This window comes from Equus asinus, chromosome 10 (genome assembly GCF_041296235.1).
Source record: "Equus asinus isolate D_3611 breed Donkey chromosome 10, EquAss-T2T_v2, whole genome shotgun sequence".
Taxonomy (NCBI): domain Eukaryota; kingdom Metazoa; phylum Chordata; class Mammalia; order Perissodactyla; family Equidae; genus Equus; species Equus asinus.
Window position 1 is genome coordinate 68,145,025 of NC_091799.1, and position 21,951 is coordinate 68,166,975.

General features: G+C 35.9%; 1 protein-coding gene across 1 annotated transcript in view; it reads left to right on the plus strand.

Annotated features, from left to right (window-relative positions):
* The window catches only part of DHX29 (DExH-box helicase 29), a 47,568-nt gene that overhangs the window by 21,350 nt on the left and 4,267 nt on the right, over nucleotides 1–21,951 (plus strand). Inside the window, exons 11-24 of the mRNA XM_014860338.3 lie at nucleotides 1,358–1,966; nucleotides 3,279–3,422; nucleotides 7,547–7,723; nucleotides 8,372–8,512; nucleotides 9,670–9,814; nucleotides 9,946–10,063; nucleotides 10,697–10,781; nucleotides 12,316–12,404; nucleotides 13,493–13,621; nucleotides 13,715–13,790; nucleotides 14,523–14,747; nucleotides 15,793–15,929; nucleotides 16,654–16,747; nucleotides 20,219–20,521. Of these exons, the coding sequence (XP_014715824.2) occupies nucleotides 1,358–1,966; nucleotides 3,279–3,422; nucleotides 7,547–7,723; nucleotides 8,372–8,512; nucleotides 9,670–9,814; nucleotides 9,946–10,063; nucleotides 10,697–10,781; nucleotides 12,316–12,404; nucleotides 13,493–13,621; nucleotides 13,715–13,790; nucleotides 14,523–14,747; nucleotides 15,793–15,929; nucleotides 16,654–16,747; nucleotides 20,219–20,521 (2,472 nt within the window). The remainder of the gene's footprint in view (nucleotides 1–1,357; nucleotides 1,967–3,278; nucleotides 3,423–7,546; nucleotides 7,724–8,371; nucleotides 8,513–9,669; nucleotides 9,815–9,945; nucleotides 10,064–10,696; nucleotides 10,782–12,315; nucleotides 12,405–13,492; nucleotides 13,622–13,714; nucleotides 13,791–14,522; nucleotides 14,748–15,792; nucleotides 15,930–16,653; nucleotides 16,748–20,218; nucleotides 20,522–21,951) is intronic.

Here is a 21,951-nt window from a genome sequence, read left to right on the forward strand (position 1 = left end):
CCTCTGTCCCAGTTACCTCTTTACTGACTGCTGCATCTAGTTTTTCCTTGTTTCTGCTTATTTATAATTTTGACTTCTTCAGTCTTTCTCTCCTTGGACCAGAAGTTCTGAACCATTTGACTGGTGCGACTTTTCAGGCTATACTAATTTACAGATTAAAAATAGGTGTGCTAGGGTGGTTGATTAAGGAGAATTTTTAAACAGTTTGTTTTCCTTTAATGTTATATTGTCTCTCAACTTTAAAAAATGATAGACATTGGTTCCAGTTTTCAGTTTTTGGTTATATTAACTATAAGCTTCCAGTTTAAGGAACAATTAAAATAAAGTACTACTGAAGGAAGCACTTTTAAGAGAACACAGTGCTTTTTGTATTTTGGATTGTCAAAATTTCCTTTTTACAGTAAATGTATGTATCTTTCTTCATGGGAAATTAGAGCCACTGAAAATTTTAGACACTGATTAAGTGGAACTCCAAACAATAGTTCTTTTCTAGTTTCTGTCAGTAAAAGTTCTTACTGTCTTTATTTCCCTCATTTTGCAAAATAAAGTGTCATAAGCTAAGCTTAATTGATAGAAATGATTGTCAGTGTTACAGAGTTATAGAGATAATTGTGGGCTCTTGTATAGCATAGAATTAGGATAACTTAGATTCCATCCAATGTAGTTTATTTAAAATGCTTTGACCTGTAATATACAACTGCCAGAATCTCAGAGGGAGCTTTATTTTAGAAATGCTTTATGGATCATCTATATATTTAAGTAGCACCACTGTAGGAATAAATAATAAACTTTTTTTATTTCTTTTTTGAGGAAGATTAGCCCTGAGCTAACTGCTGCCAATCCTCCTCTTTTTGCTGAGGAAGACTGGCCCTGAGCTAACATCCGTGCCCATCTTCCTCTACTTTATATGTGGGACACCTAGCACAGCATGGCTTTCCAAGTGGTGCCATGTCGGCACCCAGGATCCGAACCAGTGAACCCTGGGCCGCCAAAGCAGAACGTGTGCACTTAACCGCTGCGCCACCAGGCCGGCCCCAATAATAAACGTTTAAAGTTTACCTGAGAGTATACCTATAAGGGAGGTAGTATTATTAGTCCCATTTTACAAATGTAGAAACTGAAACACAGGTTAAGTTATTTGCCTAGGGTCAGAAAGCTATTAAGTGTAGAAGCCTGAATATGATGTGCTGTTTATAAATTTGCATCATATACATGTATATCTTAAAGTAGTAACTTACCAGTTTAAGACAAGTTATATCTTAAGAGGAAGATAGCTATCCTTCTAAGTTCTAACCTATTGAATTTTGGTATCCAATAGTTAGTGAAATAACACACTGCTGTTTTTTTCCTTTTATAGTCAGTTCACCAGTTACTTCCTCCCACTTACCGAGATGTTTGGCTGGAGTGGAGTGATGCAGAAAAGAAAAAGGAAGAATTAAATAAAATGGAAACCAATAAACCACGTGATCTTTTTATTGCCAAACTTCTGAATAAATTGAAACAGCAACAGCAACAGCAACAACAGCATCCTGAAAATAAGAGAGAGAACTCCGAAGATCCTGAGGAATCTTGGGAAAATTTAGTTTCTGATGAGGATTTTTCTGCACTGTCCTTGGAATCAGAAAAGGCAGAAGATTTGGAACCTGTTAGAAACCTCTTTAGAAAGTTGCAAAGCACACCCAAGTATCAGAAACTTCTAAAGGAAAGGCAACAGTTACCTGTGTTCAAACACAGGAATTCAATTGTCGAAACCCTTAAAAGGCACCGGGTAGTGGTAGTGGCTGGTGAAACAGGGAGTGGTAAAAGTACTCAAGTGCCGCATTTTCTTTTGGAAGATTTGCTTCTAAATGAGTGTGGAACAAGTAAATGTAACATTGTCTGTACTCAGCCCCGAAGAATCTCGGCAGTGAGTTTAGCCACAAGAGTGTGTGACGAGTTGGGCTGTGAAAATGGACCTGGAGGAAGGGTAAGATGGTGTTCAGCTCCACCTCAGTGAATGGTGACATTACTCATCTTTGCTCTTGGGATCCAAATGGAACCTGTACCGTTTATGAGTTTTGACTGTTACTTGTTGTTCAGTAGCACATCTTAGGCACTTTTCATGTTTTCTCTGATGTGGTATTATGCCACTCTCCTTCATATGAAAAGGATTATTAGTAATTCTGTCATTAAAATTCTCATATAAAAAAAGAAATATATTAACTTTAATAATTGCATATTCAAATATTACATAATAAATTAAACATTCAAAGAATACAGAGAAATACAAATTTGACTCTAATATCATATATCTCAGGTTTTTTCTAATGTCTTCTGTGGAATGTATTCCTGAATGATTTTCATTTATTCCTTTCAATGAGCACAAAGGAAAAGCAATATAGAAGAAAATGCTAGACTATTTTCAAACTCCATATTCAAAAAAACATAGAAAAAGTACTTAAATATCTTGTTTTGCAAGTATACACAAAACTGGCCAAACTTTAACCAGAGTAACTAGTGTAAAGTATAGGAATTAATAAAATTGGTTGAAGCCAAATATAATGAATTCCAAGTTCATATAACTCAGCTTGATTATACTTTGAATTGTTCTTTCTAGAGCTGATATTTAGCATTTTGGTCGCTATATTTAAGATAGGTACCTGATCATTAAAAATTTCTTATGTAGCAAATTAGGTTTCTGTCATGGAGTGTAAGAGGAAAAAAGACACAATTTCTGTCTATTAAGGAACTTATGTTAAGGGGATAACAGACATGTACACAAATAAAACAAAGGAATGGCTGAAGGAGTAAGAAAATGCAATAGGAATAGAAGTGACTTCAAGATTCCCATCAGGCCCACTGGTGTGATATCAACTACTTTTTAATGATGGCAGCTTTTATGAGATCTTGATAGAAGAGTAGATCAAACTGTAGGAGCTACTCTCAAACTCTGTTCCTGAGACCTCAATATTTTGCTCCAAGATAATTTAATAAGAAATTAATTAAACATCTATTAATATTTTCATAATCATATTAATGGTGCTTGAAGCCGGTGAACAGCTTTTTGTCTCAACATTTTGAAAAGAACAGTTTTTCTTTTTTAAAATTACCGAAACAAATGGTATAATTTTATGTAATTGAAGACCATGGGAAAATAATTTTGATAATAAACTGCACTAAATAGATTTACTTGGAGTATTCCATACAGTAGCAGGAGCAGCACCTGTGCTTCACTCTTTAAAGCTCATTTCCCAGATCACTTGTGAGAATCTGATCTCGGCCTTGTGTTCTCCCTTCAGAATTCTTTGTGTGGATATCAGATCCGGATGGAATCTCGAGCCAGTGAATCTACTAGGTTACTCTATTGTACAACAGGGGTTTTGCTACGGAAACTTCAAGAAGATGGCCTCCTAACAAATGTGTCTCATGTTATTGTAGATGAGGTGAGTAGATTCCATAGTTGTGTTCAGATAAATTCTAATCATTTTTGTATTCAAAAGATGTTACATCTAATACTAGCTAATGTTTTCTTTGGACTTACTAAATGTCAGACACTTTACATACAGTAATTAATTTCCTCTAACAAATGTGTCTCATGTTGACTTAGTAAATGCTATATAACATTTGCTTATGCCAGATGCTATTGTAAGGACTTCATATGTATAAATTAATTTAATCCTCCAGCAATCCAGTGAAGTAGATATTATTATCTCTATTTTACAGTTGAGGAAACTGAGGCACAGAGAGATTAAATAGCTTGAAAAAGTTCACATAGCCAGTAAGTTCTGTAACTGAGGGTTCAAACTGGGTTCAAACCCAGGCAATCTGGCTACAATCTGTGCTCTTACCAGTATACTGCCTCAATTATATTTAGTTATTAAAGGATTTTCTCTGATTCTTACAAAAAATAAGCAATCTTCATCAATATGTCATTTTCTTTATAGATATACTGCTACTTGAATCAAATTTGAATGTACACTTAACTTGAATTATGCCAAAAGTTTCATATTATAATTATTTTAAATGGCATGCTAACCTAGTGTATGTAAACTGATTAGCTTTGTACATAATTTTTTCAAGAATAAATAAGATATATAGCATTTCTGTTATTCAAAAAATATTTTCAAAACTTTCTCAGTTGTAAAGTTTTTATGAATGTCTGTTAATTCACCACGTTCAGAAGGCAGTAGTGAAAATTCAGTCATTCACTGATTTTTAATCAATAGACTACATATAGATTATTGGGTTATTTTCCTCTTTTTTGTTATAAAATATTAGAAGTATAGAGATGTACAAAAATGAAAATAAAAATGATCTATACTCTCATGACCCAGAAAAAAAAATCATCGTTGACATTTGTGTGTTTGTGTATGTATAGATTTAGTATGTATATGTTTATAATTCTTTCATATTATTAGTCTACAAAAACACGATTTTTTTAATGGCTTTATAGTAGTATATAATTTGGATGTCCCATAATTTATTTAACCATTTTACTTTTGTTGGACAAGTTTACATTAAGGTTTTTGTGTGTGTGTGCAGAAGATTGTCCCTGAGCTAACATCTGTAGCCAGTCTTCCTCTTTTTGCTTGAGGAAGATTGTCCCTGAGCTAACATCTGTGTGAGTCTTCCTCTGTTTTGTCTGTGGGACGCTACCACAACATGGCTTGATAAGCAGTGTGTAGGTCCACGCCGGGATCTGAACCCACGAACCCTGGGCCGCCAAAGTGGAACGTGTGAACGTAATCACTATGCCACTAGGCCAGCCCCATTAAGATGATTTTAAATATAATATTTTGGTAATAGATAAGTGATCAGAATTCATTTTTATCTAAGGAGTCTTTAGTCTTTATTCTTTAATGGGGGGAGAAATTATACTATGATCACTAAGGTGTCAGAAAGAAAGAGGATATATAACTTCTTGAGACGCCCATGAGTAACTGTTCCTGGCAGTGATGGGTGAGGGATGGAGTGTCACACTTGTAGCTTTGCATAGCCAACACCTAGATTTTATCAGTATCCACAAGAATCAACATAAGCCAAAATGCTAACTTATCTATTTATAATGAGAATTTTTATTGCTGGGTAAGTTGAAATATTTGTATCAGCTAGCCAGTAAGTTTTCTTGGACTCCCAAAGTATCAGAAAATTGCTTGGTAAATATATGTCGGGGTGAACCCTAATTTAAAAGACCAATTCAGGAAGCTGTTCTTTGATGGGTTAGTATTAGCAGTCTGCAGACATGATTTACTGAGTTGTGCTTCAGTGTGATACTGTCAACCTCTTGAACAATACAGTAAGAGTAAGAAAATAGCCAGTGAAATTCATCATTATGTTAAATATAACAATGTAAGGCATGTTGGGACAGAGTTCACAATATAATTCAGGACCTTCTTTATGAAAATGCTCAGGATATTATTTCCGGCCTTATTATTAAGAATAGTTGTGTGGTTTGTTTTAGTTTATGGTCAATGTGTGAGTTAAGTAGCTTTTCCTGCTGGTTGCTATTGTGTTTACAGCCAAATTTTTTGCCCACTTCTACCGGTAGTGTACATAATAAAATATACATTTGTATTAGTTCTATTTTATGTTTTACCCTTATTTTTTTTTTAAAAAATCAGTATGTATAAATTACCATCTATTTGAGGAGGTTCCCAAGATCTTTTTTATTTATCAGGAAATCTCTCTTCTGAGCTTCAAACATAAATATCCTGGTCAAACCAGCATAGTAAAAAGATCCAAGTTTATTCCTTCTTCTTTCTCCCACACCCCCTAAATCCAGTCACCTAGCCTTGTTGATTCTACTTTGACTCTTAAATTCACTTTCTTCCATATTCATTGGTATTGCCTTCATATAAGCTACCATATCTCTTTAATTACTACAAAAGCCTCTAATTAATTAAACTTCCTGCTTTTATTTTGCTCTCCTCTACTACATTCTTCACAATGTAGCCAGAGTTATCTTTTTTTTTTGCTGAGGAAGATTCTTCCTGACCTAACATCTGTGCCAGTCTTCCTCTATTTTGTATATGGGTCACTGGCACAGCATGGCTGTGGACAAGTGGTGTAGGTTTGCACCTGGGAACCAAACCTGGGCCATGGAAGTGGAGCGCACCAAACTTAACCACTAGGCCATGGGGCCGGCCCAGAGTTATCTTTTTTAAAACAAAACTCAGACCATGTGAGTCTCCTGCTTTAAAATGTTTTAATCACTGCCCCAACTCATTAAGATAAAGTTTCAACTCCTTAAATTGATTTACAAGGCCTTACACAGGTAGATTACTGAGTACCTTCCCAGCTTTATCTCTTGCCTGTTCCTCATCCCATACTCAAGGCATCAATTTTGTTTTTCCGGTTCCCAAAACGTTTTATGATCCCCTTCTCCTCCATGATTTTGCACAACTTGTGTCCCATGGCCACTTTTCTCCCTTTCTCATCCTGTTCCTTCCTCCTTTTTTTCAAACTCATCTCTCAGTTCTCAGCATCGATGGCAATTTCTCTTAGTAGACTTCCTGACAACTTGAACTAGCTCTCCTTTAAATGTAATTTCAAACCATCCTGTACAATATCCTCTTTCTAGACCATAAATTCTGAAATGAAGAGAACTGTCTTGGTCATTTTTTAATCCCCAGCATCTAGCACGATGCTGAGTACTTCTATTTGTTGGGCTCTGTTCTCAGCACTTTGCATGATCTTATTTGATTGTCCCAACCACTCTATAAAGTCTGTATTATTTGTATTCTCATTTTATAGAAAAAAATAGACCCAGAGATAGTTAAATAACTTTCCTAAAGCCATACTGTAAGTGGCCAAACAAAGAATTGAACCCAAGCAATTGATTCCAGAGCCTGAAGACTTAACCACTGTTGCCTCCCTTCTAAGCAAATGAATGATCAAACATGTTTTAATTTATTATCTTGATATTTTATCTCTGTATGCTGCCTTAAATCTTATAAAATAAAATGGGGTAGAAGTAAGTCAGAGTACAGAAAATTGGAAGATAGACTGGTACCTTCAGCAGATAGTAAGTTCTGGCAGTGTACCATGTTTATTATGCTCTGTAGCAGATTTACAGTGCTCTTTCCTATAATGCATGTGTTGGAAGGGCACAAATCCCTTTTTCTTGGATAGCGACCTGTCAGATTCCTATACTAATGAACTCCCCTTTTTCTACACAAGGAATAAACCATCTGTCTTGTGGTAATGGTGACAGTAAAGTTTATATTAGTGGCAGAGCTTTAGGAGTCACCCTGGCTTCTAAGTGAAATTTGGGAGATAGCCTAATCTTATCAGCTGCACACTTGCAAACCATCTCCTAAGGTAGAGCCCTACTGTTGTAACTATTCTTGTTCAGTATATGCTGATTTTTACTGGCTTCAATTTTAGAAGATGACTTTATTTTCAATTCTGAAGACCTGCCTTATTTGAATCATACAGTTTCTCTCTCCCTCCACATCTACTGACTATATTTAAATATTGATTAACTTTTAGTAGATTTGAATGTCTGATTGCTTTAACCTCTTACTAGACCTTATATATGATTGGTTTTTTATTCCCTTTATACTAGGTTCATGAAAGAAGTGTCCAGTCAGACTTCCTACTAATTATCTTGAAGGAAATTTTACAGAAACGTTCTGATCTACACTTGATTCTAATGAGTGCCACTGTAGACAGTGAAAAGTTTTCTATGTATTTCACACACTGCCCTATTCTCAGAATTTCAGGAAGAAGTTATCCTGTTGAGGTAAGTTTTCTTTATAATGCATATGTAAACATAAACTACATTCTTACCAGGGAGTTTCCCAGAAGATAGGCCCTTGTAGTCTGAGCCCAGAAGTGTTCCTAGGGTATTGCAAGTCAAGAGGGGACCTGGAGATGGCCTTGGGAATCAGATGGCTGGTGCTGCCTTGACTCAGAGTAGGTGGGCTGGAAGGGAAGATTCTGCTGAAAGACATACCTGAGAAGTACAGAACATGAAACACATTTCCTTAGCAAAACCGTTATATCCAGATTGAGGATAGTTGCCTGGCAAGAAGGAACTCCTTTCTCACCCACCCTTCAAATTTAGGGCTGTCTTTGAAAGCTTCTTTTCTGCCTATTCTATTCTTAATGTTTGCACTTTGGGTTCAGCTGATAAAGACTGCTCTTTTAATTGGTTTTCACATATAAAAAATATATACCACAATGTAATTTGTCCTGAGACTTCCAGGGACAGACCCATCTCTGTCAACTAAGTTTTTCATTCCCAAATAATGCAGGAAAAAGCTTTTTTCACAATATTCTAAATTAGCATTTGGTGATATTCAAAAGGTGACAATCCCCTTGTTCTCTTTAAGATGATATTTACTGAAATGAATTTGAGTTCACCAGTTATATGCTTTAATCTATGCAGGTTTTTCATCTTGAAGATATAATAGAAGAAACAGGCTTTGTACTGGAGAAAGACTCAGAATATTGTCAGAAATTTCTGGAGGAGGAAGAAGAAATAACCATTAATGTTACAAGCAAAGCAGGGGGAGTAAAAAAGTATCAGGTAAGAAGAAAACATTTTTAAAGACCGCTGATAATGACATCCAGGGCATAACCTGCTGTGAGAGTTTTAAAATCATATGGCTGGCACAGTGGATTCAAGTATAATTTGGTAGAAGAGGAACAGAAAGAATTATGAGCACATTTTGAAGGTCATTTCTTTAATCTTTGTTTCATGGACTCCAGTCTTTGGTTTATGATATTTTGTCTCTTTACACTATTATGGGCCTTATAGATACACACAAAAAATCAAGAACCATGTAAATAAGAAGCAACTTTTATTGTTTCATAGCAATGATCGGTTACTGAGGAGTAAATTTGTAATGATTTTCTCTACTTTATCTGAACATCTTACATGGTCAGGACGGGGCAGGCCCAAACTGTAGATCCTTGCCATTGGTTTTCTTAGCAGCCTCTGTCCTGACGTGAGCCAACCTTGGCTCTGTAGTGAAGCTGTCCAGGGCAAGCACAGTTCTTCCTAGAGAGTTTCAATGACATGTTTTTAGAAATATCACAAAAGCTGTATTATCCCGTATTTTAGCCAATGGTACTATATCCAGTATTTTCATTGTATCTACAATATTTCATACATGTATCCAATCCAATGGAAGCTTAAAGTTACTTTATCTTTTAATTAAGCAGATAAACCAAGAAAGCAAAAACTAAAATCTTTCCCTAAAACTCCAGAGGTAGAAATTAGAAACTAAAGAAAGACTTCAGAAAATTAAAGGTATTTCAAAAGAGGTGATTGGAACTCAGCAACCAAAGTAGAATCCAGAAGGAATGAGGCAGGTATAAACTACTTATTAAAGTTATTATTGACTTCTCTTTGCTTGGCCCCTTTTCATTGCCACAGAACAACGCAGACATTGTTCTGTTTTTCTTCATTTCTTCTTTAATTTACTATATACATGCCAAGACAAAAAGTTTTGCTATAGTTAGGGGGCTAGATAAAATTAAATTATAGGAGAGAGGTGAAATTTTATAACAGTTTTTTCCACTGTTAAAAATTGCACTCTTACTATATTGTAAGAAAATGATAGTCATGACAATGAGAAAAATATAGATTTGAATGAATGCAAATACCTCCTTTTTTCCTTCTTTGTCTTGTAAAAATATTTAATTTTTTTGTTCAGCTTTTTCTGATTGTGTTTCTTTTAGGAATACATCCCAGTTCAGGCTGGAGCAAGTACGGACTTAAATCCATATTACCAAAAGTACAGCACCCGCACCCAGCATGCTATTCTCTACATGAATCCTCATAAAATCAACCTGGATCTCATTTTGGAACTTCTTACATATTTAGGTATATATCTGTTTCTAATGTGTCACCTTTTCTTTTGATAAAACGTCTCTATAACTGGAGATGTTTTATTAATATCTTACATGGTATTCCTTGTCTTTATTTTGAATATTGTATTTTTTTAAAAATTTCAGACAGAAGCCCCCAATTCAGAAACATTGAAGGAGCAGTACTGATCTTTTTACCAGGCCTTGCTCACATTCAACAATTGTATGATCTTCTGTCAACTGACAGAAGATTTTTTTCTGAACGGTAACTATAAATCTTCATTATATTCCTGGTAGTTTTAAAATAGAAAAATGTTTTCGTACGTTAAAACTTTTGATCGTAGCTTTCAAAGTCTTTTCACCTTTAGTTAAAATTGTCCATGGTGAAGCAAGTTTATTTTTTAACATTTCTGTTACAGCATTTTACCTACTAAAAGGTTTAGGTACTATTTCTGCATTTGTTCTATTTTCTTAATATGGTTAAGCAGAGAGAATCCTGTGGGTAAGAGTAAGATGTTGACTCTCCTATCCGACCTACCGGGTGATACAAAACGTCAACAGGGTTGCAGTTCATAATCTGTACATAATGAATTGACTGTTTACTATATCTGTTCTGATACACTTTATTACTGCTGTCATGGTTATCATCTCAACATCAGAACATATTTTAAAAATTCTTTAGACCCTATATTCCGTATAATTCATTCACATTAAACTTTTTCTTTTTGCTGCACATATATAGGGTTTCCTTATACTATTCTCAGAACTTGTGTGTGTGTTTAAAATTTTTCATAATAAAAATTGAAAAGTTGCTTCCTATTTGCAAATAAATTTTGTTATTCTTTGCAGTGTCTTCTAAAGAGAAACTCTTGCTAAGAACTATGATTTTAACTTTCAGATATAAAGTGATAGCTCTGCATTCTATTCTTTCAACTCAAGATCAAGCTGCAGCATTCACACTTCCCCCACCAGGAGTCAGGAAGGTAAAATTCAGTACAGCAAATTTACATATCATCCATCTGAGAGTATTTTATGCAAGTGTTATGACTTTTTATCATCAAAGACACTTACTATGTACTTTATAGTGCATGGCGGACTCCAAATGCTCTGCACCTGAACATAATCAGAAGTGAATCCAATATTAAAATTCAAGTATTTGAATATTTATATTATACGTTATTAAAGGGACAAGACTCTTTAGGGGTGTGGTAGTTGAAAAATATGGCATGGATATTGCTTGTGAAAAGAAAAATCAGTACTTTTCCTCCAAGAAGGCATCATGAAGGATGTTGGGCGTCAGAAAGCTATTTGAATCCTGGGAGGATTCTTTGTTGTTCCCTAGGCTATTCATCCCTGACGGTTTTTGTAATACACAGACCATTAGGTTAGGAAACAATCTCACTATTTTCATTGTCTCCTCTGTTCAGGATTCGGAATGAAGCAATACTAGGCAAAGAGAGTTTCTCAGATTTTTAACCCTCTCTCAGAAGAGGAAAGAAGAACACAATGTAGGAACTGTGGGGAACACAGAGCACCCAGAAAGAACCCGGACTATAATGCAGGAGGCCTGGGTTCTCATCCCTACGTTGCTACCATGTCTGTGGCCTTTGGCAGAAAGGCCACTCAGCCTCACTTTCTTGTCTTTAAAAGGAATTGGATTAAACTGATGGTTTTCTAACTGTGCCTTAGAACTCCAGGGATTCTGAGGCTGTGCTGTGATCTGTAATATTTGGGCTTCCCTGTCAGGTTTTCTTTGAAGAAAGGAGTTCACCTCTTAAAAAAAATCCGAACACCACTGAGGTAGAATGATCGCCTAGGTCCCATCTAAGTCTGACTAATCTGGGTTCTGTTTTCTAGGATAAATGAATAAGAAAAGCAAGCATTCAATAATGAAATACAGAGTTGAGATAGAGCAATACATGTTGAATTTGACCTAGAATTTCCTAAATGTTTTACCTCTAAGGACTCAACAGAAAAAAATGTGGAAGGTTGCACTATTCAGTCATCACCATTAAGAATTTTAAAGCTAGAAAAGACCTAAGAAATCATCTGTTTCTACCTCCTAATTTACAGCTGACGTAACTGAAGTCCAGAGAGGTAAAATGACTTCCCCAAGATCACAAAGCTAATAAGCAGCAGAGCCAGGGCAGCAACCCAGTTCTTATTGGTGTACTGGTTTTTCCTAATTAATTGTGAAGAGTTGTACTGAGCTGTCTCCATTCTCTGACCCAATTCCTATTCTATTTATGTCATTTTTAAGATGACTGATAAGAATTAGGGGAACGGTATTTTTTGTTGGAATAAAAATCTGTAACTTTAATTAGCAAGCTGAGGTGATAAAACTAATTGGAGTAAATTAAAATTACACAGTAATAGCAAATAGATTGTGATTTTTTGTAAATAAAGTTGAAACTCACTTTTTAAAATTCATAGGCTCAAACTCTCTAAAGAAGTTTAAATCCTGGCACATTGCTAAAAGTTGTCACCTAAATATTTTGGCTTTTTGTTTATTTTCAGATTGTTTTAGCAACAAATATTGCAGAGACGGGTATCACTATTCCAGATGTTGTATTTGTAATTGATACTGGAAGAACAAAAGAAAATAAGTAAGTTTGAATTTCCCAAATCAAAACATTTTTAACCTGAAAAGGGTTTGGGGCTCTTGAATTCTCAGGAGAAATCACAGATTATATAGGGAAAACCCCAGATGTCCTAATTCTGCCCAAAGCAAAAGCCTCAGAGAATCTGTAGGAAACCTTAGAAGGTCTGAGAGTAAATGTCAAATTTTGTCATGGGTTTTCCCATAAATAATGCTAATGTACTGCTACTTTTAGAAAAGTGCTCCCTGAGAAAATCTTCAGAACATAAATTTTTGTAAATTTGTTTGTAAAACAAATTGTTTTACAATTTCTGTAAATTGTTTTACAGCATTATTTGTGTGATTATAAAAAAGAGCGTGGGTTTTGGCATCAGATTTAAATCTCTGATCTGTAATCTTGAGCAAAGAATATAATCATCAGTTATAATCATCAGCTTCCTCATATATAAATGTGGAAAATGAAAATTTCATAATTGACAGTGCCAAGTACAGTAATTGGCATGTAATAGGTAACCTTAAGTGAATCTCCACGAAAAAAATTACTACTTTATAAATGTTTTAATGTTTATATTGCATGAATAGGGGAGACCACCTGAGTAGTCTATCATAATTGATAGCCTGTCCCTAATATTAGAAAACTTTAGCAATATTTGGAAAAGAGTACGACTATCCAGTATAAAATAAACTCCTGATCTTTTAAATTGTACCTTTAGAGGAAGTGTTTTCAGGTTTAACTGTATCCTGTGAAAGGTATTGTGGTAATGTTCATAGTGGCATTTCTCAAACTCAAAGAATTCTTGTTGCATAATTAATAGGCATTCCACTTAAATCAAAAAGGGGTCCATGGTCATTGGGAAAGGGTAAGTGAAACAGGTGTTTTTCTTGTGTCAGAGCTTTTAATTTGGTAGTATGAGATTTAGTATGCAGTGTTTGCTAAATTATTTAAATATGAAACACAATTTGGGAAATATTGGTCCACAATGATAATGGACCTTTTTTAGCCTATTTTCAACTAAATTTTCAGAGTCAAATATCTCCAGCTTTTTCAGGTTTTGATTTAAGTCACTTAGCTACATATTCTCTCCTAAAACATAGGTACCATGAAAGCAGTCAGATGAGTTCTTTGGTGGAGACCTTTGTCAGTAAAGCAAGTGCTCTGCAGCGCCAGGGGAGAGCTGGGCGGGTCAGAGACGGCTTCTGCTTCCGACTGTACACAAGAGAAAGGTATGGCCAGCACTGGAAATGAACACACATGAATCAGGACAGTGTGGCGGTTATGATAATATGTATTTAGTATCATTTGATTTTATTTTTTAGATTTGAAGGCTTTCTGGACTATTCTGTCCCTGAAATCTTACGCGTGCCTTTGGAGGAATTATGTCTTCATATTATGGTAATCCCAAAGGAACTTGGATGAATTTTCTGTTCTTCACCCCTTTCTAGATTAAAAAAAATGAAGACCTAAACTTATCTTACCTTGCGTTCCTCTGGTTTTTCAAGTATTTTATTTACTCTTCTTTATGCAATGCCCTTCCTCCCATCTTTTTATAAGTAAACCCACTGGTGCTTTAATTCTGCCACAGGCCCTCAAACTTCATAGAATAAAATACAGTCTCATAACCTAGACCAGTAGTTCTCAAGCTGGGGGGCGATATTGCTCACCAGGGCATGATTGGCAACGTCTAGAGACATTTTTGGTTGTCAGAACTGGGGTGAGAGGGAGGCCATACTATGGGCATCTAGTGGCTAGAGGCCAGGAGTGCTGCTAAACATTCTGCAGGGCACAGGGCACACTAAAACAAAGACTTATCTGGCCAAAATAACAACAGTGGGAAACCCTGACTAGACCAAGGGCTTCCTAGTCTGAAAGATCTATAATATCTTTCATTTCTTTGATTTTTGACTCTATAAAAATCAGGCATGAAAAAATTAAAAATAAGGACTGGAAGATCTCATCCACATGTTCACCCCTTGATCGCTCTCTCTCTCTCTCTCGTACACACACACACACAATTTTACTTAAAATTTTACTTGACTCAAATTTAGTTCCAATTTGACCATGTGTTTTGGTAATGTTAATTCTTTCTGATTGTATACCAATTTATCACTCTTTTTCAATCTGCAGAAATGCAATCTTGGTTCTCCTGAAGATTTCCTCTCCAAAGCCTTAGATCCTCCTCAGCTTCAAGTAATCAGCAATGCAATGCATTTACTCCGAAAAATTGGAGCTTGTGAACTAAATGAGCCTAAACTGACCCCATTGGGCCAGCACCTTGCAGCTTTGCCTGTGAATGTCAAGATTGGCAAGATGCTTATTTTTGGTGCCATATTTGGCTGCCTTGACCCAGTGGTAAGACATACGATGCTGCTGCTTCTCCACTTTAAATATCATTTTGGTTGGGAATTATTAAGTTTAGAAACAATTAAAAAATATTTTTTAACTAAATAGAATGTCTGTACCAACATTAAAATCTGAATAGTTGATGAGAATTTTTTAATATTTAACTTTTTATATTTATATACAAGAAAATAGATTCATCCATTTGCTTAAGTGTACTGTAGATACCGTTTTGTAAGTGGGTTGGCTTGTCTAAACTTTTGCTATCAAACATCCCACTTGAAATATTTAATTGAATATGTAGTGGATGATTCTTAGGAAGCTTTGAACCCCACAGACGTGATAAGTAGAAATCAAAACTTCCTTCCTTCCCTTTTTCTGGCTTATCTCTCTGAGGCAGCAATTACCAGCAGTTCTGTTTTCTCCCGTTATCTCAGAATTAACAAATTGTGTGCCTCTGTCTGAATTGCTGGGCTCATACACCTGATGTTCCAACTTTATCAAGCTGTGGCCTTTTCTGGGACTACAAATCAAGTCTGTTTAAAAGCAGAACAGAGAGAGTATGACTTACTCTAGTCTCTTTTTCTCTAGTATTAGATAGCAGATTGTGCTAAGTCCAAAAAATAACCTCTACCATGATAGTGATCTGAAAAGCTGCATCAACAACAAATGGGTGGTTATGTAGTCTAAATTATTTAAGTGTTTAAAGAGCATTGCACGCAGTAGAAATTCAGTAGGCTAGGAGTCAAAAGATTGGAGCTGTGACTCTGGCATTGCTTCTAACAGTGTGACCGACTGTACGTCACTTAGACAGACATTCAGGTTTTTTATCTCTGATTCTGTAATATTACCTCTTATCTCACAAAAATGGTATAAAAGTGATACATTTTTAAAATTCCATGAAATGAAAATGTTACCTATTCTAGAACATGGTAAATGTATTGAAAAGAAGAAACACGCAACTTGAAATGGAGATTCTTTTATGTTGCTTTCTTTTACAAATCAGCTTTCAATGTATACCTCTTTAATGATAAGTTGTTTGGTTATTTATGGATAGGCAACACTAGCTGCAGTTATGACAGAGAAGTCTCCTTTTACCACGCCAATTGGTCGAAAAGATGAAGCAGATCTTGCAAAATCAGCTTTGGCTATGGCAGATTCAGACCACCTGACGATCTACAATGCATATCTAGGGTAAAGAAATAATCTGGGTGTAATGATCTGAGGTTTAGTTTTTTAAAAATTTATCTTTGACTTTCATTAAAAAGATATATCTAAGATTTAGATTTATTTTTAGTTACTTCATCTGTCAAGGTATAATGAATTATTTTAGAGATGTATGTATTTTTTTAAATCTTTTACGTGATTTTTTGTGTGTGTGTGAGAGGAAGATTGGCCCTGAGCTAACATCTGTTGCCAATCTTCTTTTTTTTTTTCTCTCAAAAGCCCCCCAGTACATAGTTGTATATTCTAGTTGTAGGTTCTTCTAGTTCCTCTGTGTGGGACACCACCTCAGCATGGCCTGATGAGCAGTGCTAGGTCCGTGCCCAGGATCCGAACTGGCAAACCCCAGGCTGCTGAAGCAGAGTGCACGAACTTAACCACTTGGCCACAGGTCCAGCCCCTAGAGATTCATATTTTGATAGTCCTTCCTAAAACTTAAGAACAATGTAATTTGTACTATTATATGTGTATTACCTTGTTTTTGAAGTTAATAATTTAGTGTTACACATAAACAGAAAAAAATATCTGTATTGAAGTTTAAATTCTTATATACAATTGGTAGCTCGTATAATAAGCAAGACCTCTCCTCTTTTTAAATGATCATAATTTAATTAAAGCTTACTTTGGTTAGTACCTCTGAAAAAGAGAGTTTGTAAAGAAAACATGTCGAGCTTTGATCATTTTATTTATGTAGATGGAAGAAAGCACGGCAAGAAGGAGGCTATCGTTCTGAAATAGCATATTGCCGAAGAAACTTTCTTAATAGAACATCACTGTTAACCCTAGAGGTAAGTCTTAATACAACTGTGTAATTCAGGGTCATATGATTGACTACAAGGTTTATTTTGGAAAAGGAAGTGCCTAGGATAGTGTTTGACACATCGTAAGGGTTTAGCAAACGTTTGCTGAACTAATAAATTTGTAGTCTTTGGTTTTATTGTTTCTCCCAACAGGTAACTTGTATGTATTACACAGTGATTTAAAATAGTGTTTAAAGATCATAATATATTCAGGAAATGATAAAAACAAGAGGCAACATGATTTCATAGAAATAACACTAGCTTGGGAATTAGGATAGTTGTCTATTCAACAGCTGAGCTTGGGAAGGTTAATTAACCTGCATCTCAGTTTCTCATTTAAGAAGAATTGAATGAAGATAATCTACAGTTCTTCTCAACTCTGAAAATCAGTTGTTACTTTTCTTTAATTATTATGGAAAATTTCAAACACACATAAAAATAGACAAAATAGTATAATGATCTCCTGTGTACCCATTTCCTGTGTACATGAGTATCAGCATGTGGTCAGTCTTGATTTATACTTCCCTTATTCCACTGTCTGCCCTCTAGATTATGTTGAAGCAAGTCCCAGGCATCAGATTGTTATGTATCGCTGAGTAGAACTTTTTTCTTTAACATTATCATGCATTAAAAAAAAATAATTCCTTAATATCATCAAATATACAGTATTTAAATATCCCTACCTTATAAATTTTTTTTTTTACAGCTAGTTTAAATCATGATCCAAACGAGGTCTACAGGTTGAATTTGGTTGATATCCCTTAAGTCTCTTAATTTATAGTTAGCCTTCTCTCTTACTTTTTTCCTATTTGCTATTTTTTGAAGAAACCAGGTAACTTGTCCTGTAGAGTTTCCTGCATTCTGGATATGTCTGATTGTATCCCTGTGGTGGTGTTTAGCACATTCTTTGTTCCCCTGTATTTCCCACAAAGGTTTAATCCAATTCAGGTTTTCATTTCTTTTTTGGAGTTGTCTCCCTTTTTTTAATGTTAAGATTTATTATATCTGGGTCAGCCAGATTCATCCATTGTAAAATTGCCCATTGGCTTTTCATGTAATTGTTTTGGCAGCCATTAATAACACTGAGACCGGGGCTGGCCCCATGGCCGAGTGGTTAAGTTTGTGTACTCTGCTTCGGCGGCCCAGGGTTTCGCCAGTTCGAATCCTGGGTACAGACATGGGACTGCTCATCAAGCCATGCTGAGGCAGCATCCCACATGCCACAACTGAAAGGACCCACAACTAAAAATACACAACTATGTACCGGGGGGCTATGGGAGAAAAAGGAAAAATCAAATCTTTAAAAAGAAAAATTAAAATAACACTAAGACCCATTGCTTCATTGGGGTTGCAAAATGGTGATAGTCTAATTCTGCTTGTTAGCTAGATTCTTTTATGAAGAACTTTTCCCTTATCAATATTTGGATATCCTGGGGCTGGCCTAGTGGCATAGTGGTTAAGTTCATGTGCTCTACTTCAGTGGTCCAGGGTTTGCAGGTTCAGATCCTGGGTGCAGGCCTACATATTGTTTATTTTCTGAATAGTTTTATAGCATATCTGTACTAAGTACCATTTCCCATGCACCAAGCCATGGGAAATGTGTGCAGCACATGCTGTGTGCGGCATCCCACATACAAAATAGAGAAAGATTGGCACAGATGTTAGCTCAGGGCCAATCTTCCTCACACACACACACAAGGATGTCCTGAGGTGCAGTTTGTACAAGAAAATTAGGATAAATGATTCTTTCCTTTTACTTAGCAGTTTTCATAATGAGTTGATTCTCAAGCATCTCCAAAGGTAATCAATGAATGTTGTTTTTGTAAAAATCATTATGAACTTAGTGACTTAAATATAGTTGATATGTTTCAGTCCTCTGTGGATATTAATTTTCTGATACTCAAATTGTCCCCATTGGCCAGTGAGAGCCCCTTCATGCTTTTCCCTGAGTCCTTTTCATGTAACCTTAGCAATCTTTGATGACTTCCTTGTTTTTGTTTTGACAACATGTTCAGGCTTATTTTGTGCATTTTATGCTCCAGCCTTGGAATCAGTCATTTGTCCTAAGAGCCCTGATTCCTTTTAATGAAATTCTTTTATATTTTCCTATATATTAGACAGCTACTTAGTTGCTCTATGGGATGATAGTTATGAAAAGGCATCCTGGGCATCATATCCTGTGGCTCATTGTGACCAGGTTTATAAATCTGCTTTTAGAAAGGAAACCTGATGATTTTGCCCATCACTCAGGTTTTGAGTGCTGTTCAGGACCAGTAATATTTCTGGGAGGAGGGAGTAGAATTGAGGTAAAGTGATTGTGAAAAGCCGGCCTCCTCCACACTTATCTTTTTGTTCTTGGCGCATGGGAAATGGTGTTTAGTACAGATATGCTATAAAAGTATTCAGAAAATAAACTTACTTTATCTCTATTCTATGTTCATATTTTAAAAGGTTAAAAAATATTTTATTCCCATATAATTTGACCCGTTATTTTTTGTGATTTAAAATAACTGCTTTGATGACAGCAAGGACTTCTCCAAGTGGAATGAACTTTGTCCTTCTCGAAGCAGATAAAGGGATAAATTGAAGAAATAGTCGCCTCTGGGCCAACTGACTGGAATTCAAGATGTGGAGAGCTAATCAACACTCCTTTGTCTCCACTCCACTTCCTCCCAGCCTTCAAGTTGCCTCCCACCCCCTTCCTTCTGTGAGCCTTTTCTTCACCTCCCCTGGGCTGGAAAGTTTTCCATCTCTTCATCAACCCTGTGGTGTTACAGCAGCTGTCTGTTTGGTCTTTCCTCCCCTGGCATCAAAGTCCTTTAAGCCCCAAACCAGACACCTAAAGGAAATCCTAAATGTAAACATCACCTTTTAATCACTAGTGTCCTGTTTACTTTGAAAAATGCTCATCCTTCCTGTAGTATTTTAGCTGATTGGCACTACTAAAGGTAGAAAAAGATTTTTGGCAACAGTTTTAGATAAATGAAGTTTCCATTAATAAACTTTGTCAGAGTTCTTTAGGAAATTAAGATGAGATTCCCAGAGACAAATGAAGATGGTACTTGCAGTCTAGGATCAAGATTCCTCCATAATTCTTCTTCAGTGTTCTCTGTGTGACCGTCCTCACTGAGTAAAAACATTGCAAGGAGAGCTACTATTGAAGTAAATACACCAAAAGAAAATGTGTTCAGGCATATTTTTATTGCTCTCACATTTTAGACATTCTTATGTTTTATGACATCTAAAGTCTTGGGATAGCAGAAACAGATGACTGTTTAATCTTTGACTTTCCAGTATCTTTTTTTTCCCTAATTAAATTTGGGCTATAGTTAACCAAATAATAATTTGACATTCTATCCATTTTAATAGGAAACAGTAATATAAATTACAAGATTATTTGGCAGTTTCTCTATTTTAATTGATTATGATCTTGTCTCTTTCTAACATAAACCAATCTAGGATGTAAAGCAGGAGTTAATAAAGTTGGTTAAGGCAGCAGGATTTTCATCATCCACACCTTCCAATGGCTGGGAAGGAAACAGAGCCTCACAGAACCTTTCCTTCCAAGAAATTGCCCTTCTTAAAGCTGTGCTGGCCGCTGGACTGTATGACAACGTGGGGAAGATAATCTATACAAAATCAGTCGATGTTACAGAAAAATTGGCTTGTGTTGTAGAGACTGCCCAAGGCAAAGCACAAGTTCATCCATCCTCAGTAAATCGAGATTTGCAAACTTATGGATGGCTCTTATACCAGGAGAAGGTAAAGTGCTCATTCTTAAATTCCAGTATTCAGGGCATTCTTCTAGAAGTCCGCCATAACAAGTTAGGATGCCTCAACAAGTATTATATTTGGTTCTTAAGTTGAGCTATTCATTTTTGTTTGGATTTGAAATCAAGATGTACATAGTTTCTCAACGAAAAAGAAGTCCTTATTTCTTTCATTTAATGAAAGAAAAATATTAAGGTTTCTACTCTGACCATCATCATCTTTTCTACTTGAAATAAAGATAACTATAGGAAATAGATGTTGTTTAATAATGTATCGGTTCCCTGAGATTTCACTAAAAGGTGCTATCTCAAAAGGGAAAAAAGACATGTTATATGTACATTCCCAAATAAGGGGGATATGGGATGGGATGGTAGAACTATATGTGATATGGCAACAGTTTGAGTCACAGTGTAACCTAAGATAATTTAATGGTAAATACTTATCGATTACAATTAAAACAGTCAACCTTTTGGGCTGGCCCCGTGGCCGAGTGGTTAAGTTCGCGCGCTCTGCTGCAGGCGGCGCAGTGTTTCGTTAGTTCGAATCCTGGGCGCGGACATGGCACTGCTCATCAGACCACGCTGAGGCAGCGTCCCACATGCCACAACTAGAAGAACCCACGATGAAGAATACACAACTATGTACCGGGGGGCTTTGGGGAGAAAAAGGAAAAAATAAAATCTTTAAAAAAAAAAAAAAAAACAGTCAACCTTTTGAATCATAGCTTGTGAAAGTAACAAGGATCCATAACTCACCCACTGGCTTGAATAACTGCCAGCATAGCATCAAACTTAAAAGTAAAACACGAGTGGGCCGCCCTGGCGGCTCAGCTGTTAAGTGCACACGTTCTGCGTCGGCAGCTCAGGGTTCGCTGGTTTGCATCCCAGGCGCAGACATGGCAACGTTTGGCAAGCCATGCTGTGGCAGGCATCCCACATATAAAGTGGAGGAAGATGGGCACGGATGTGAGCTCAGGGCCAGTCTTCCTCAGCAAAAAGAGGAGGATTGGCAGCAGATGTTAACTCAGAGCTAATCTTCCTCAAAAAAAAAGTAAACCGTGAGAAATTACTGATTAATGGCCATAGCTGATCATTGGTCTAGAAACCACCTTGAAGCTTAATCATAATTTTATTTTTGCATTAATTAATTATTTAACAGCATCAGCATTATAAAATTGCTTGTTCATAGTTTCATTTATGTTCAAGGTATATAATTCAGCCTTACAATTAATGTTTAAAATGCCTTTTAATAGTATAAATAGACAAGTGGTGATTGTGATTATTATAAAATTGGCAAATTATGCACAAGAGGATGTGAACATGCAGCTTTACAAAACTTATGACTTAAAATACAAGTAGCAAATTAAAGAAAAATGCTTACATGAAGTAGATAAATTAATTTATTATATTTTTAGACTGTGA